This window comes from Manacus vitellinus, unplaced genomic scaffold, assembly GCF_001715985.3.
Source record: "Manacus vitellinus isolate BGI_N305 unplaced genomic scaffold, ASM171598v3 scaffold_39_pilon, whole genome shotgun sequence".
NCBI classification, from domain to species: domain Eukaryota; kingdom Metazoa; phylum Chordata; class Aves; order Passeriformes; family Pipridae; genus Manacus; species Manacus vitellinus.
The window spans coordinates 6,888,159-6,903,402 of NW_021940534.1; the positions used below are offsets into that span (position 1 = coordinate 6,888,159).

The 15,244-nt window shown below is 42.5% G+C and overlaps 1 protein-coding gene across 1 annotated transcript in view; it reads right to left on the bottom strand.

The window, feature by feature from the left end:
• BMP6 (bone morphogenetic protein 6) overlaps positions 1-13,550 on the bottom strand; it is a 65,961-nt gene extending 52,411 nt beyond the window's left edge. The window contains exon 1 of the mRNA XM_018077684.2: positions 13,469-13,550. Coding sequence (XP_017933173.2) covers positions 13,469-13,550 — 82 coding nt within the window. The remainder of the gene's footprint in view (positions 1-13,468) is intronic.
• Positions 13,551-15,244: the final 1,694 nt, after the last annotated feature.

A 15,244-nucleotide genomic window follows, 5' to 3' on the forward strand; every position in this document is an offset into this window, starting at 1 on the left:
TATACCACAGCATATTTACTGTGAGTTGAAGAAGTCTTTTATTTTCCTCCTCCTCCAAAGGCTCATAAGCAGAAATGAGACAACTTCCTACAGGTTAGTTAAAGGCAGCATGTTCCTGCACAAAAGGCAGGTGTTAGCCTGGTGGTATTCCTTTCCCCGAGCCTTGCACCTGAACCGCGGGGAATGCTGTGCTGAGAATGACTCCTTCAGCTCACTGGAGAAGCCTAAGCAGAAAATACCACTGTTTAATCATGCTCTTTCCTATACGTGACACACCTGCTTCCTCCTGTGACTAATCCCCTTTTCTGTTGTGGAAATATCTGGTTATGAAGACAGCGTGGGCACAGAGAGGCAGCTGACAGCCTACGGCACTTGCTGACAGTCCATAAACATGGGTAATGGGAAGACTGGTAAGAACAAATATGCTGTCCTTCAGTGACAGCATGATTAAGTAGAGGCTGCAAAACACTGGGTCTAACCCAAAGGCCAAGAAAATGAACAGAAGTTTTGCTGGACAAAGATGCTGATGGCAGCCTTAGCGAGGGCTGAGTGACGCATGCCTGGGGTGTCTCCCTACCTCGCCACTTGCAAGACCCCTGCCACCAAGGATGATCACAGGAACCCAGTACCTCCAAGCCAAGCCACATGGGCTCAGTTTCTGGTTCTCTTAAATCTCACTCTACAGAGGGTCTCATTTGAAGTCTGGGTAAGTGAAGCAAAGCAAAGGAGAACCCACCTGCCTGCAAGCTGGCTGCTGTCACAGAGAGCCTGTGACTGAAATAGCTCCAAGACAAACCACACCACTTTCTAGATTTCTGTTACAGGTGGAGGGAAGAGGTATTTTGCAGGATTATTTATGGGTGGGATTTTTAAGAACACCTGAAGCCTTTCCAATGAGGTCTCTGCAATCCCAGTTGACAAAAGCACTCATTAGTTCTCACCTGTGCATGTTCTATGTCAAAAATCGTAATTCAAATCCTACTTTACTTGTGACCCAAGATACTGTCTTCGATGTTCACGAAAGCACATGCACATTTCACACACAATGCAACACAGAGAGTAAAAAAAGTAATATTCCAACTTGCTCTGCCAAATGAATGTGTATATAAAACGTTCTCTGACCAGACAATCAGGATGATAGAAAAAGCTCACTTAACACACCAATAAAAAAGGCAGTCACAAAAGAAGCACCAGGAGTTTTGCTTTCGTTTCTTTTAGCATTGTTAAAATGTGCTTATGCCAGTTTTTAAATATTTTTGCTGATCTCCCATTACTGCCTGGAGGCATCTCTCTGAAGAGTTCTTTCCTCCCCATCTCCAGTAATATTCTATGTTAAAAATAGTGGGTTTTTAAATATAAAAACTGAATTTAAGATTTAGTTCATTGATCCAGAGTTGCAAAAACTTTCTTCCTTTTCTTAATGACAGTAACTTCATTATGATGCAGGTATGCATTTCCAGCAGTTTCCACAAAGATTTCTCCTTACTGGTACTGCTGTGCTGAAGCATGCCCTGAATGGTTACAAACATTTCATCAGGAGTTTATTCATTCTCAAGAGGAACAGTGATGGGAAGTGGTTGTTCCCAGTTCAGGTTCTGGAAGAAACATCAATAACTGGAAGCCATCTCAGGAGTCCTTCTTGCCAGCCCCAGTGGAAAGGCTCCTAAATAGACAGCAGGGGTGCAGCCATCATCTTCTCAGGTGGAGACAGGAACAGCACAGCAAAGTGTGCATTTCTGCTGCTCATTCCAAATCTGTCTCACAGGACTGCTGAAGAGGACCAGGTAGTGGTTTAACACTCCTGTATTACAATGCAACACCTTCATTTTTCCTACAGGGCTCACTCCTGCCAGTGACATAAGTTGCAACTTGCTTTTAATCAAAGGCAGAGGGAGGTCCAGTAGTAACCTGGAATCATCAACAGGTCAAAGCATATATAAAGTCTGGTCAAAGATGCCTAGTGGGAGTGTTAATAATGCAGAAATTTTTTTATTAGTGGTCTGCCTATGTTTCTTTGCAGACTGAACCGCTGCCAGTTGAGGCTGCAGCATTTAGGTCCAAGATTCCAGCAGACATCTCTCCAGGAGCTCTGCACTTGTACAGGCTGTCACCAGGAGATTTTTCTACCATTGTAACCTTCATCTGAACATAGTTGTACAAATCCAACTGTGAAAAAATACTAAGGTGTAGCAGCAAAACAACAAGTTTTATAGTTTAAAATACTGCTTTCACAGTTTTTCTATGAATTTGGGTTTTTTTTTAATGTGAATCCAGAGACAACAGAACCCACTGTGCTTTACCATCTCCTTCTTCCCATTTCCTCTTGGCTTTTAGGTAAAGCTACTTGTTGTATCTAGTTTTAATTAGATGGTAAACTCTCCTAGGCAAGGATTGATCCTTATGTAGAGTGCCCTGCACAACAGGAGAGGACCAATTCAGATCAAGGCTTCCAGATGTCACATAAACCAAACAAAACGATATGTTCATAAATGTCAATGCCTGGAGTAGCTCTTAAGGGGTAAAAGGTCAGTTGTGTATGCACTTTTTTTCATATATTTAGCCAGGAAAACTGCACTTCCAGTTTTAAGCCCATAAAAGCGAAGGTACTCCCTGAGAATTGCTTGATGACGCAGAAGTGGCAAGATACACATAATTTTCTTAGCTAATTAGGATGCATACAACCAACATAAATGAAAGATACTAGAGCACACATCAAGCTTTAATAAGCTTTTGGAATCAAAGTGTTTGGAAATGTAGCTTCCAAGTTCATATTTAATATGCTATAATGTTTCCAAGAGGGAACAATATTTTCTGCTCTAATTCTATTATGTAAAAATATGTTTTCTCTGCCAGTAAAGCATATGGGACAGTTCTTCTGTTGTTAATAACGAAGTCATTCAGCACAGATTTTCACATTTAGTATTCTGAAACTAAGCCCTTTTTGGTAAAAAACCTTGGCCAAAAATAATCCTAAACAGAAGTGAAAACAATTGCTTTCCCATCATCTTCTCTAAGGGTGAAGTTCCATACAGTATTTTTAAATAGTCACTGAAACACAACCATCGTGGTTGACAAAGTTTCTTAGCGCAGATATTTCACTGAAGTCAGCAGTAACAATTCTGTAAGAGGAGAGGTTGCAGAAAGAGGCTCTCAGGAAGATGCATGGTTATGCTTCTCAAGCTAAAGAGAACAGAGCAGTGCTCTCATCCAGTTGAACCTAAATGCTTCATCAGTGCATGAATGCGTCAATCCTCCAAAATGGTATTCACATGCATGGTTTTTCAAGTTGTATACATTCCACTCAAATTTCAACAAGTCTTTTCCAAGTACGTAGGTTTTATGGAATTCAAACCTAAATCAGAAGCAAGCAGGTTTCCAAGACAAAGAGTAGCTCTCTATCTAAGTTAGCATCTGGGCAGGACTGGTAAGTCTACACGAACTCAAAAAAGAAATCAGATCTCTTATTTATTAGGAATAAAGGTGTCTCACTTTAGGATATAAAATAATTCCAACTCTTAGTGTTTAATAAACCTTAAAAAGCAGTTTTGTCCTAAAGAACATCTTTACAAATGTGAAAGCCAAACACACCTTTCTAGCCTTATAATGTTTTTCTTGTCACATTACTGCAAATGCTGTAATAGTGAAGAAATTACAGGAAAAACATGCTGCATAACTTACTTGTTGTTGCCAAACTGCCTCTCACCAAGCTAACTCTGAAGAGTTTACTTCAACAGCAGATAAGCTATGAAACAAACCAACTGCTACAGTAGAAACAGAAAAGAGCTCAAAGCTACTGCCAAATATCCAAAGTATGGAAATGAGTTAACTAGCAAATGCCATCCCTGCTCTTGGCCCTCTAGACTCAGCAGACAAAGTAATGGCATTTCATTTTGCATGACACCATGCAATTCTGTCATGTTCAGCTTGAATCCACTTAATACTGCATGGCAGATGCAGATCACTGACAGTGACATCGAAAGGGGAGCCCTAACAGAAGTGATGCATCTCCACTGCCAAGAAAAAGCGACTTTCATTTTTGACAGCTTAGCGGAAAGATGTTTCAAATGAGAAATCACCCCCAACCACTTGCAAAGCAGCAGCCTGCTCAACAAGTGAAAGAGAGGAAGGGTCCATCTCTGATCCAACTGTGTGAGGAAACTGGGCAGCAGGCATGGAGGAAAGATGTGGATGTCTCCACAACGACTACTTACACATCATTCTCTTTCACAGGCACTCTGACCCCAGACCAGAGGGTGGGTGCCACCACATTCCTGCCTCGACCCTCCTATCAGAGATCCTTGCAATCCTCTGACTCCCCTGCTGCACAAGTACACACACACATTTGATGGCAACATTTGATGGCAACCCAACCCATTTGATGGCATCCCACTCCACTCGTTTCTCCCCTGCCCCTAGACAGGCAGGACCACCAGCAGTGGTGCTGCCCTCTGGCCCTGCTGCTCCTCTGCCACAAGGCACAGGCAACCTCTGCCGCACCCTCTGCTGAGGATTTCCAGAAATAAGCCAAAGCAGAAGACTAGCCCTTCAGGCTCCCTGTCACTTCTCTCCAGGACAGAGCTCCCTGTGAGCTTGCATAAAATCCACTCTATTCAAATTTGATTTCTCAGTGCTTCTTCCTTCCATGCCAGAGCTGCCCCCACTCCACATGTTCAACAAGAAGCCAGAGCACGGTGGGCATTTACTTTGCAAGACCACACAGTTAATTTCACTCAGCATTAGGGGCAACCAGTTGAGCCCTTTTATAAAAGAATCGCACAAAATACAAAATCATTTTATCACTTATCTCTTTATCCAGTAAACCCTTTGGTTTGGCATCCAACCTTCCAGCTGCTGCTCTGAGAGCCTGCACTGAAAAAACCTTATTTCTCAGAGCTATAAAGTTGTCACAAGCAATTATCTACCCAGCCCAGACTTGACAAAATGATGACGAAAGAGCTGACAGGACCCCAGGTTAACGAAGCCAGGCCTGACTCTCAACCAACCAACTCCCAAAGCATTCCCACGTCCAGGAGCCATCTGAAACCTGCTGTTACAAAACTTGAAACAGCATTCAGAAAACAGGCAGCCCTGCATTTACTGGCCTCACACAACTGAAGCAAACAGGGCTGTAACAACCCTAGAGGCCACTGGCAGCATTCGCTTGCCCTGTACTCCTACAAAGAAAGGAACTGCCATAAAGAAAAATTAAAAGACAAAGCAGCAGATGGAACATATTAATGGTTTTGTGAACAAGTTAAGAAACAAACAACTTTGTTAGAGAGCAAGTGGAGAAAGGATTCATCTTTGGACTTTCCATCCCAAAACAATCCACAGAAATCTGTCTGCTGAAAGGGAATATGAATGGGAAAATGTCCGGCTTCTGAGCCAAGGATTGGTTGCAAACACCTGGGGATTTTTGTCAGCTGGCCAAATAGGCCACTTTGGCTTGTTTTCATTCTTCCTTCTTCCCACTACCTGCAATCAAAAGGTTTTACTTCAGTAGAGGACAAATCTCAGCACACCAGGGAACACCAGGGGTGGACGGCAGCAGCAAGTGTGCACTGCTCTCTGGGATGGTAGACAGGGTATGTGCCTCAATATTTTAATCTGGGGAGCTCACTTAAAGACCTCTAGTTGGACAAAAGCTATTCAGATGGCATGCACTCAAGGCAGAGCATGGCTCCAGCCACCACAGAGGGACCCTGGCATGACTGACCCTTGTCTCAAGTGCTTTTCCATCTTATTCCCAGACCATTTTAGGAGAAGCTGCAGGTACATTGGCTTGTCCACTCATAGCCAAGCCTCCAGGGCCCCATGCCCAGGCTTGCTGCAACCTGTTGAAGTGAGCCCCCCTCTGCAGTAGCAGGTGCTGCCCGGGGCTCTGCCCAGGGCTCCGTGCAATGGCTGTTACCAAGGGAGTCCCTGCCAGGGTTGTGAGCCGGCAGCCTTCCTCAGGGACTTGATAAATAAAGGAAAAACAGACGAAAGAAGGGAAAAGCAGCTGTTTGGAAACGAACTGTAAAAACATCTGTAGTGCACCACCGACCGCTTCTGGCTTTAGCCGCAGAGGGTTTTAAAGGGCCATGGAGTTGCACTGAGGAGTAGGACTAGGCAGCCCAAGCAGATGCACACCAGAACCAAACGGCACCCCCAAACAAACAGAAACAGAGGAAAATAGAGCTGTGCCACCACGTGAGCCCTCTGCTTTCAGGGCTAGGCAAAAGAAGGAAAGAGGAGTTCAAATAAAAATAAGGAAAAGTCCTTAATAACACTGTACTACACCTCCAACAGCCCCTCGCAGGTGATGATCTTTTCGGCGAGTGGCATCAAGAGGAGATTTAAAGAGGGCTTTGCAATGTTTTAATCTGCTGCTGGAAGGCTGGCAGCTGCACTACTGGAAGTGGTTAGTTCACACAGAGATGAACTTTGCTGCCTGCACTTGACTAGCTGACAACATACCAAAGAAACATTAAAATCAATCTATTTGGCTTTGGTGCATATCATTCCAACACAATTTTATGCATTTGCTTCAGACTTAGTCGGAGGGGGAGAAAAAAAACTAAGAAGGTTCAAGGGTCTAAGTAGCTCAATTTATTTTTCAGTAACTAAGTTACCAGAGACTTGTAGGGAGATTGTATTTATTTTCTGAAGGAGGCTCCAAGTTGGCAGAGAGGTCTGTGGAAGTACATATTTCTTCACGTTCTCTTGATCTCAGTGTGTGGAGATTCACTTAACAGCTGTTTTATGTGCAAATATTTTTTCAGGCATGTCCTCCCCAACCATAAACAGATTTTTAAAGGAAACCCTCTTAAAAGAAGTTAAGAGACAACAAATCTCTGAGCCAGTTCTCACTCAGACCTGAAGGTGAGAATTGACCAAAACCCAGAGGGTCTTCACAGCACAGAAGATTGAGGGGATTTGGGATTTTGTTGTTGTTGTGGGATTTTTTCTTTTTCTCTTTCTCCTTTTTTTTTTTTTTTTAAAGTATCAATACTCTAGTGGTCCTTTCAACAGAAAAAAACCAATGCTCTGCCTTCTGCACAGCTGTACTTCATTCCTTTTTCTATATATACATGCATTCATATGCATTCTCATGTGCAATATCTATATTAGGTCTACCTATATTTAATCTTAAAATACAAAACCAAAGTTTTCTGGCAATGCAGAAAGCAAGAGAGACAGTCATCTTACACAAGCTGAAATGAAATCATGTAACCCTTTGTCTGCCACACAAACTGGGCACATCAGTAGACTGTATGCCTGTGTACATACAGACAGGGATGAAGAGTTCTGGCAAGGAAGGCAAACCCCTCCTACCATTTTCTGGGGCACAGATTTAATACAGAACATTTTGGGCTACTGTTTATGAACACATTTTAGCATTTACAAAAACCACTTAAAAGTTCTACATCATACTACTAAATTGCTTCTGCTAACTTTTAAGTTCACTAGAACAAGAAAGGATACATAGGCTGGGCTTCAAACCAAATACGTAATTTGTGACTCTAATGATAAACTGTCAAGAATTCCACCAAGAAATAAAACACACAAAACTGTTTTTAAGCACCTAAAGGAAAAAAAATTACAAAAAAAAAACAGAAGAGGAAAGACAAGCCATACTTTGAAGGGAATGACAGGCAGCACCAGAAGAACCTCTGAAGCCATCCTAGCTCTGACAGGGAGTCTCACAACCTGTATCCTTTGGTGGAAGAGAATTTAGAAGTTGCTGTCTGCCTTTCTGCTTCCAGTATGTCATTCTAGATATCACATCCTCAGTGGCTGTTGTTGGCCCCTCATTGTGCTGAGTGAAGTGTCTGTGAAGCCAAGCTCCAGGTCAGATCTGCAAAATGATCTAGCTAATAAAACAGAAGGAAAAAGGTTGAAAATCAGTATTAATGCTGATGCTGTGGATTTCCAGTATGGTGAATCCAGCTTTAAAACTCCTACTACCATATAAAAAAAAATGTGATAAAGAACCAAGATACAGAAAAAATTTCCTCTGATGGTTTAAGCTTGCTCCACTCCTTGCTACCTATTCAACTTTGTACTAGCAGGCAACTGGCCAAGTCATCTGTCAGTCTATGCCTCCCACAGGCAACATAAGGCCAACATAAAAGCACCGAGGTAGAATTAAGTCCCATGTCATCTGTTCACAGCTGATCCAGATCACATCCATACTGCAGAGTGATCCGGTCTGAGACAGGGACCTGGGGTCAGACCACAGATCCACAGCTGAGTCATTGCCTCACATAAATGAGAAGGCAGGACAGTTCACAAAGCCTCGATGAAATCTCCTTCCTGCATTTAACAGTGCCATTACCTCTTCTGTCCCAAGCTGTCAACCAGTAATTAGGATCTTGCAGGTTGTTTCCATTAGGAGATGAAATTGGAGCCAGGTACAGAGCTGGCAGAAAAACAGGATTTCCAGTTGTCAGGAAATTTTCATTTCTTTTGAGCATGGTTTTGGGCTAAATTGGATGTACTTTTTCTGTAGCTGGTGTTCATGGTTAAGATCCTCCAGCAATACCTGTGCTGGAACTGGGAACACCAACAGTCCCAGCACATCCTGCCACATCCTGCCCCATACAACACATTTCGCCTGGACTCTAGATTTAGCAGCAGCTCAGCAGCCCAAGATATTTCAAGTAAAACAATTTAGTGTCAGCTAACTGGCAAGTCCTCCTTGCTCCTGGCAAGTATTTCCTCGAGCTAATACACCTGATTGACAGAGAATTTATCCATACACAAAGTCCTGCTGTGCTGAATAGAGCAGAGGGCTCTGCTGAGCTCTTTCCCAAGTGCCTTTCACATCCCATAAACTGCAAACCAAACTTGTATCATCTATGTTTTGAACACACAGAAGTAATAAACAGTCAAAACAAAACTCAGAGTCCAAGATAAACTGTCAGAAGTATCTAAGAGAAGTGTGTATGGAAGAAGTAAATCCTCTACCTTGGAATCCCATCCGCCCAGTGAGTAAAGAGGAATGAAATGTTGCAGACAGCTCCAAGGTGAACCAGAGAGAGTGAAGGCAATCCATATCACACCCTCTTTTCCTGACAGTTGCTATGAAAGGTGTCTTTCCAATTTTCAACTAATGAAAGGAAGAAAAACAGCAAAAACCTCTTGAACTAACGCTCTTTATTTAGGTTGAAGTACTCCCCCACCCAAGAAGTGCTTGGTGGTTCTCAGGGTTAGTAATCCTTCAAGGATTCAACCAGCCGACGTTACTCCATTTTTCAGTCGTCAATGAGTAGCTTGTGAATGCCCCAGATGTGCTAATTGGAATAACTGACTCCACTCTTTTCCGCAATTAATTTCCAGGGCCTATCAGCTGCAAACAGGCAGTTCACAGCAGCAGTTCACTGCCATCCCATTGATTTGTTCAACGGACACTAAATCTGCAGCTCAATTTCATTCACATATACAACTCTACTAAAATCTTGTGCCTCTTAGGCTTAGCATCAGCAACATGGACATTTTATAGGCTAATGGATAGGGTTGTTTCTCTCTCCTGTTTTTGTCTACCAGTTTTCCAATACAAATAGTTTCTAATTCAAATTTCCCTTTCATTATCCCATACTCAGTCAAGTTTTAACCCTTTCACCAATATCCTGCCAATGTACTCACTTGTTTGCAGACAACACTTTAGAAGGAGGCAGAAATACAGTCAAACAAATTTATTTTGTAAGAACAAGTATCTGTGAAACTTTTTTTCCTTTTATCAACTCCACATCCTTCTATTTAATTTGTCAACATAATTAAAAAGCACTTCTATTAGTAATAGCATGCATCAACATGATTCAGATTTTCCAAATATTTAGAATCCATGTCCCAGCAATGCCAGTTTCAGTATCTGTCTCTCATGTAAGTAGATTCCCGATTTGTCTACTCAGTTGACTGCAAAAACCAAAAAAAAAAAACAAAAACAAACAAAAAACCCCCACAAACCAAGTAAATTCTTGCAGGATTTAAAAAGCACACAGAAACATAGCATTACCCCCCAAAATACAAGGCACAGTGCATGGACCAGTGTCAGTCAAAGCAGCCCCATTGCAGGACCACTGCTTCGCAAAGGTGTCAGGACTGCGTGGTGCAGCCGGGTGCTCAGCTCCTCTGTCTGCCCTGCATCCATGGGTCACTGATGACCGTGGGTATTATTACAGTCTATGCTGGCAGTTGCTTTCTGAGTCATTTCAGGACTTTCTAAGTCAGTTGTAAGATCTCCCTCCGGCCTTGAACCAGAACTTGGCATAAAAAAACCCTGAACTAGGACTGGATACTTTTATTCAAAACAAAACCAAACCTTGAAACAGATGTTTGCACTCCCCGCCCCCCCAGTTGTAGGTATGTCCAAATCAAACAACCTTGCCTCAAATGGTTACCCCTCGTTTGTGCTCTCATAACTTAAAGCCCACATTGATAACAGGTCTACTTTTATTACAGGTCTGTAGTTTACCACTTGAGTATCTGCCCAACTACAGTAGCAGTTAATGGTACCTACTATTTCTCATCAGAGTAATACAACTTGTCTGGTGCACAATCTGTCCAGCAGACCAAAAGGAAGGGGGTTCCTGCAGCCACAGTGCAGCTGATGACCTTGAACCACCAATACTGCACTTCGTCTCATTTTCATATTGAGGAGTTTTATGAGTCTTATAATACACTTATATTTGTTTTCACATATTCCAAATCCTTGAGTCAGCCACTAAACTAAATGCAACTCCTCTTGGTATTAAATGATACATATGAAGGTATCTTTCAAGGCTTCTACAGGAAAACTCAGAAGAAAAAACAAGACCCAAAAGCAAAGAACAAAAATATTAACCAATTCTTCTTTTCAGTCAAGACAATAACCTGATCTTTGTTGCTCATTTCTGCTCTAGAAATACACAAAAAAAATGAAGGCTGGCAATCCACTCCCCGTGGAAAAGGCTGATGGGGGCAAAAATCACAAAAACTGGTTGTGGGCTCCTGACGGTCCGCTCACAATTCCTGTCCTGGAAGCAGGCTGCTTTAAGGCAATACTTGAGCAAAGCTTCTCAGAAAAGAAAACCAGCAACATGGAAACAAAGGGACAATTTCCAGTAAAGTGTCCCAATACTGCTCTATGACAAGCTCAAAAACTGAAGGATCTGCCTCCTTTTCATTTGTTTAATCAAAACACAGTCAACAAAGGCTGATGCAGGGCTGAGGCTGATCCTTCAGTCTGTGATGTGGCACTTAGCAAGTCACGCTTATTTACTTACATGCATCAGCTTAGCCCGTGTCAAGTGAACAGCCACCTCTTGGACCTTCTGGGTCTCCAGAGAACTGTAAAGTGCTCTGGAGAGAAAGTATAGCCACAAGCAATCACTTCTGTTGATCACTGACATGGTTCATCATAAAAAGAGATAGGACACAAGACCTAAATCCTTTGCTCGTCTGCATGATGATTTCACTCAGGAGCTCATCCTGGACGCAAGCAGATGTCCTTTTAGGTGTAATCTCAGAGCCTACTCTAGGTTGAAAACCATCATTCCTTTCACCTGTGGTTACCTCTGCTCCTCAGTTTTTAAACGTATGAACCCCGCTGTCATGAAGCCAAGGGATGGGCAGCATTTCCCCAGGGGTTTCCACCATCATATTGTTGATCAGATACATGCTGCTTGCACCACAAACTGGAGAGCCCTAACCAGACAGAGTCAGATTCATGAGACCACAGAAACAGCTTTAATAGACCAGACCAAAGACTCAGGTAACCTAGCATCTTGTCTCCAAAGGTGGCCAGTAAGAATTGTTTAGGGACAAACGTAAGACGAGAGACAACACGGAAGGATCTGCCCTGTCACGCAGTCATCCAGCCATCAGAAACACAGCAGCTTCCTGGGCAACGCAGAACATGACATTTATCAGTTACCAACAGATGTATTACCTCCATCCTCTTTCAAATCATTCATCCCTCTGGCCTCCATAAAATCCTTTGGCAATGGCTTCAATAACACAACACTGATGTACTACAGAGGGAGTCTTGGGGGGGAAAACAGGGAGGAAGGGAGGGGGAAGAAATCACACTTCTAGGACAAACAGAATGGGGACTGATAATAAGACACACACAGATAGACTGAAAGCCAACAAAAAGTTGGTAAAACAATGAATGCATAAGAATGCAATTAATGACAAAAACATGTTCTGAGATAAAATCTGAGAAAGACAGTGAAGGAATTTTTTGAAGAACTGTGCAAGAAAAAGTTATGAAAAAAGCAAAGTCAGCAACATAAAATACGCACGACTGTATGAAAAGAACTGATTTTTCTATTATTTTTAAAGAGAAGCAAAAAATTTGCTCCGAAGTACTACAGTCTGGTTATTTCCTTTGCACTCTACAAGCTAACCTTCAAAAGATGACATGTTTTACCCCTGATATTATGCAAAGTGCATGAGATGCATGTTTTCTGCATAATTTATCCGGACTAAACAGTTTAATTTATGCCCACTCTGGTTCTTTCATTATAATCCTACTCTCACAAAAAAAGAAGTGGGCAATGATTATGCAGAAATCCACTGACAAAAAATGGATTCGAGAGACCAACTAGGTAGCTCCAATCGGTAAGTTGATCTCACAGCAAGAAAACACCTCCAAAATGAAGTTAATGAAAAAGGAGATTTTCACGTTTAAAACATTTTCTTCAAGCAAAAATGTCTGGGGGCTCTTAAAAAAATGAAAGAAACTTTTACAAATATCCACCACATATGCCAGTAAAAGGATGGAAAAAAGAATCTTAATGGAAAAGACACTTTATTCTTTAATTTTCTTCCTCTTCCATTTTTCATTTCTATTTCAATAGAAAGAAGAATAATGTCCTTAAAAAGTCCAAACCATAGCACTTTAGCTCTTTTGTTAAAAAAACTAAAATGTTAATTTTTTAAAAAAGACTGACAAACAATAATGCTGAAACTCAGCAATGCAACTCATGACAAGTCATACTCACACAATACCAAAATTGTTATTTATCAGAACTAATCAAAAAGACACCTCTCACCTCTAAAAGTTAGAAGGAGGAGGGTTATTTTGAAGCCAAATTGCATCTGCTTACTGCTGGTAGCTACTGCTAACTCAGACTCCAAGCTGGTGGCTCCCAGCACTTCCAGGAGAAGAGGAGGCAAGGAAAGGTCAAGCCCAGCCCTTGCCCTCCATCCACCTGCTGCAGCTGGATAATTCTATATCCATGGTAGGGATGCTCAGGCTGGTGCTGGGAAGGGGAGGGGACCACCCTGGCACCCAATTCATCCCATCCACCCAGGAATCTGTGCAGAAATATTCCCACCTACTGTTATCTGACTCACCTGTTTCACCAGCCCCACATTTCTCTTCCCTCCATCCTTGACCGATCCAGGGTCCTGGCCCCAGACTCTGGCCACCTTCCCCACTCCAGCCTGGCTTACCACTGGTCTACTCTCATCATCACCAAACATAAATGTGATTTACCGTCTGAGTTCTCACTGCCACATATTTCGGAGGAATCTACAAGCATCCACGCTTGCCCTGGCACCTGCCATCTCTCACCCATGACGGCTAGCAGTTCATCAGTGTGAACCACAGTGTGTAGGAAGCTAACCGAGAAGGCACACTGTGAACATTGGCTGGACTGTGGTGGAGATGAACTGCTTTCTTCAAAGTTAAGAACAGGAGGATCCAGAAACAAAGCCTCAGAATGAAACCTCAGCATTTACGTAATCAGAAAACAGGAGGCTTAAATGGCAAAACCCAAGACAGTAAGGATGTGACGTGGTACACAACCTCCCACACTCGTCCACAAAAACACAACCATCGCAGAATTAGTTGATCAAATTACAAGCCCTTGCATTGCTGAACAGACAATGTTCCTCCACCAAGGCACAGACTGTCTTCAATTGCTGCAGAAAGCCCTCAGCAAAGAAACCCGGAGCTGAGACAAACATCAGCATTACTCTAAGAAATGGAAATGCATTTTCATTTCCAGGCTTCTCAGGCAACTTTTGACCATTGTTCCACCCACCTGGTCTCAGTGACTTCACAGTATGGACATCAAAATGACTATTCATAGGAGGAAGGACAGAAAGCCCATCTAGCAGATGAGGGAAGAATGTGCTCCTTTCACCTGCAGGGAGTCCATAAGCTCCCCTGCAGAATATACCACCAAATGCAAAGCCATCCCTACAGCCTCTGAAGATGGCCACAGTAAACACTGTGGGCAGGAAATGACAGGTTACCTTCACCTCAGTGACTCCATGTCACAAACCCCACATGAACTCTTGTCATCCTTCCAAAAAAATAACTTTAAGGGGAAAGGTTCCTTTCTGCCTATGTTTGGGCTTTGCACTGAAATAAGATTTCCTTGCTCTTCTCCCCTTCAGCTGACCAACTGGATCCCCTACCCCCATGCTCTCCAAAATGTGGAGTGATGCTGTGTATTCTGCTGAGATCAACCATCTGTACCAGTCCATCAACTGACAACAGAAACGATCCCTCTGTTCTCCACTGAGCAGAGAGTTTAAAACATCCATTCATGAGCAGATATCCAAGTTCTAAACCCTGACATCACCAATGTCTCATTTTACTTTTCAGTTTCACCAACCTAGAAATTATTTCCATGTACACATGCCTTCCAGGGACACGGAAGCAAGATTAGGTACAGAAGACTATTCCGTATATACACAAATAAACTTTGTCCAACTCTTTTCCTAAAAGAGGAAAAAAACCCATATAGATCCCTAAATGCGATCTGAAATTCTGTCAAATGCATATTCCTGTATAACTGAAGCGCAACACACTGTATTCTAAATTACTTACTTAATGTGGGTAGCCACATATTTTTCTGGTAATCTCTGTGCATTTTGTTTCTCTATCCTCCACCCCTTTTGTTATTCCTGTCATCTTGTCATGTCCTCTTAGCATTGAAGGGCAGAGCTGCCTTCTCTGTTATGTATTGGTACAACGCCCAACACAGACTTCTCATTCCGAACTCCCAGCCCTGCTCTAAAAGAAATAGCAATTAAACCCACGAATAAACAGATAAATTTCTGAAGAGAATATACAACTTACATAATGACACAAATTCACAAAAATGCTGGTTTCGTGTCAGTCAGCACTACAGACACCAACTCCCTTGAGAACCTCCATATTTTATAGGGCTTTTTATGGTGCGCTGGGACAGAAGTGAGAAGATGACAGCTTAAAGCCAGCTCTTAACCAAATGCAGATTTACCTATGGAGCACAGACCA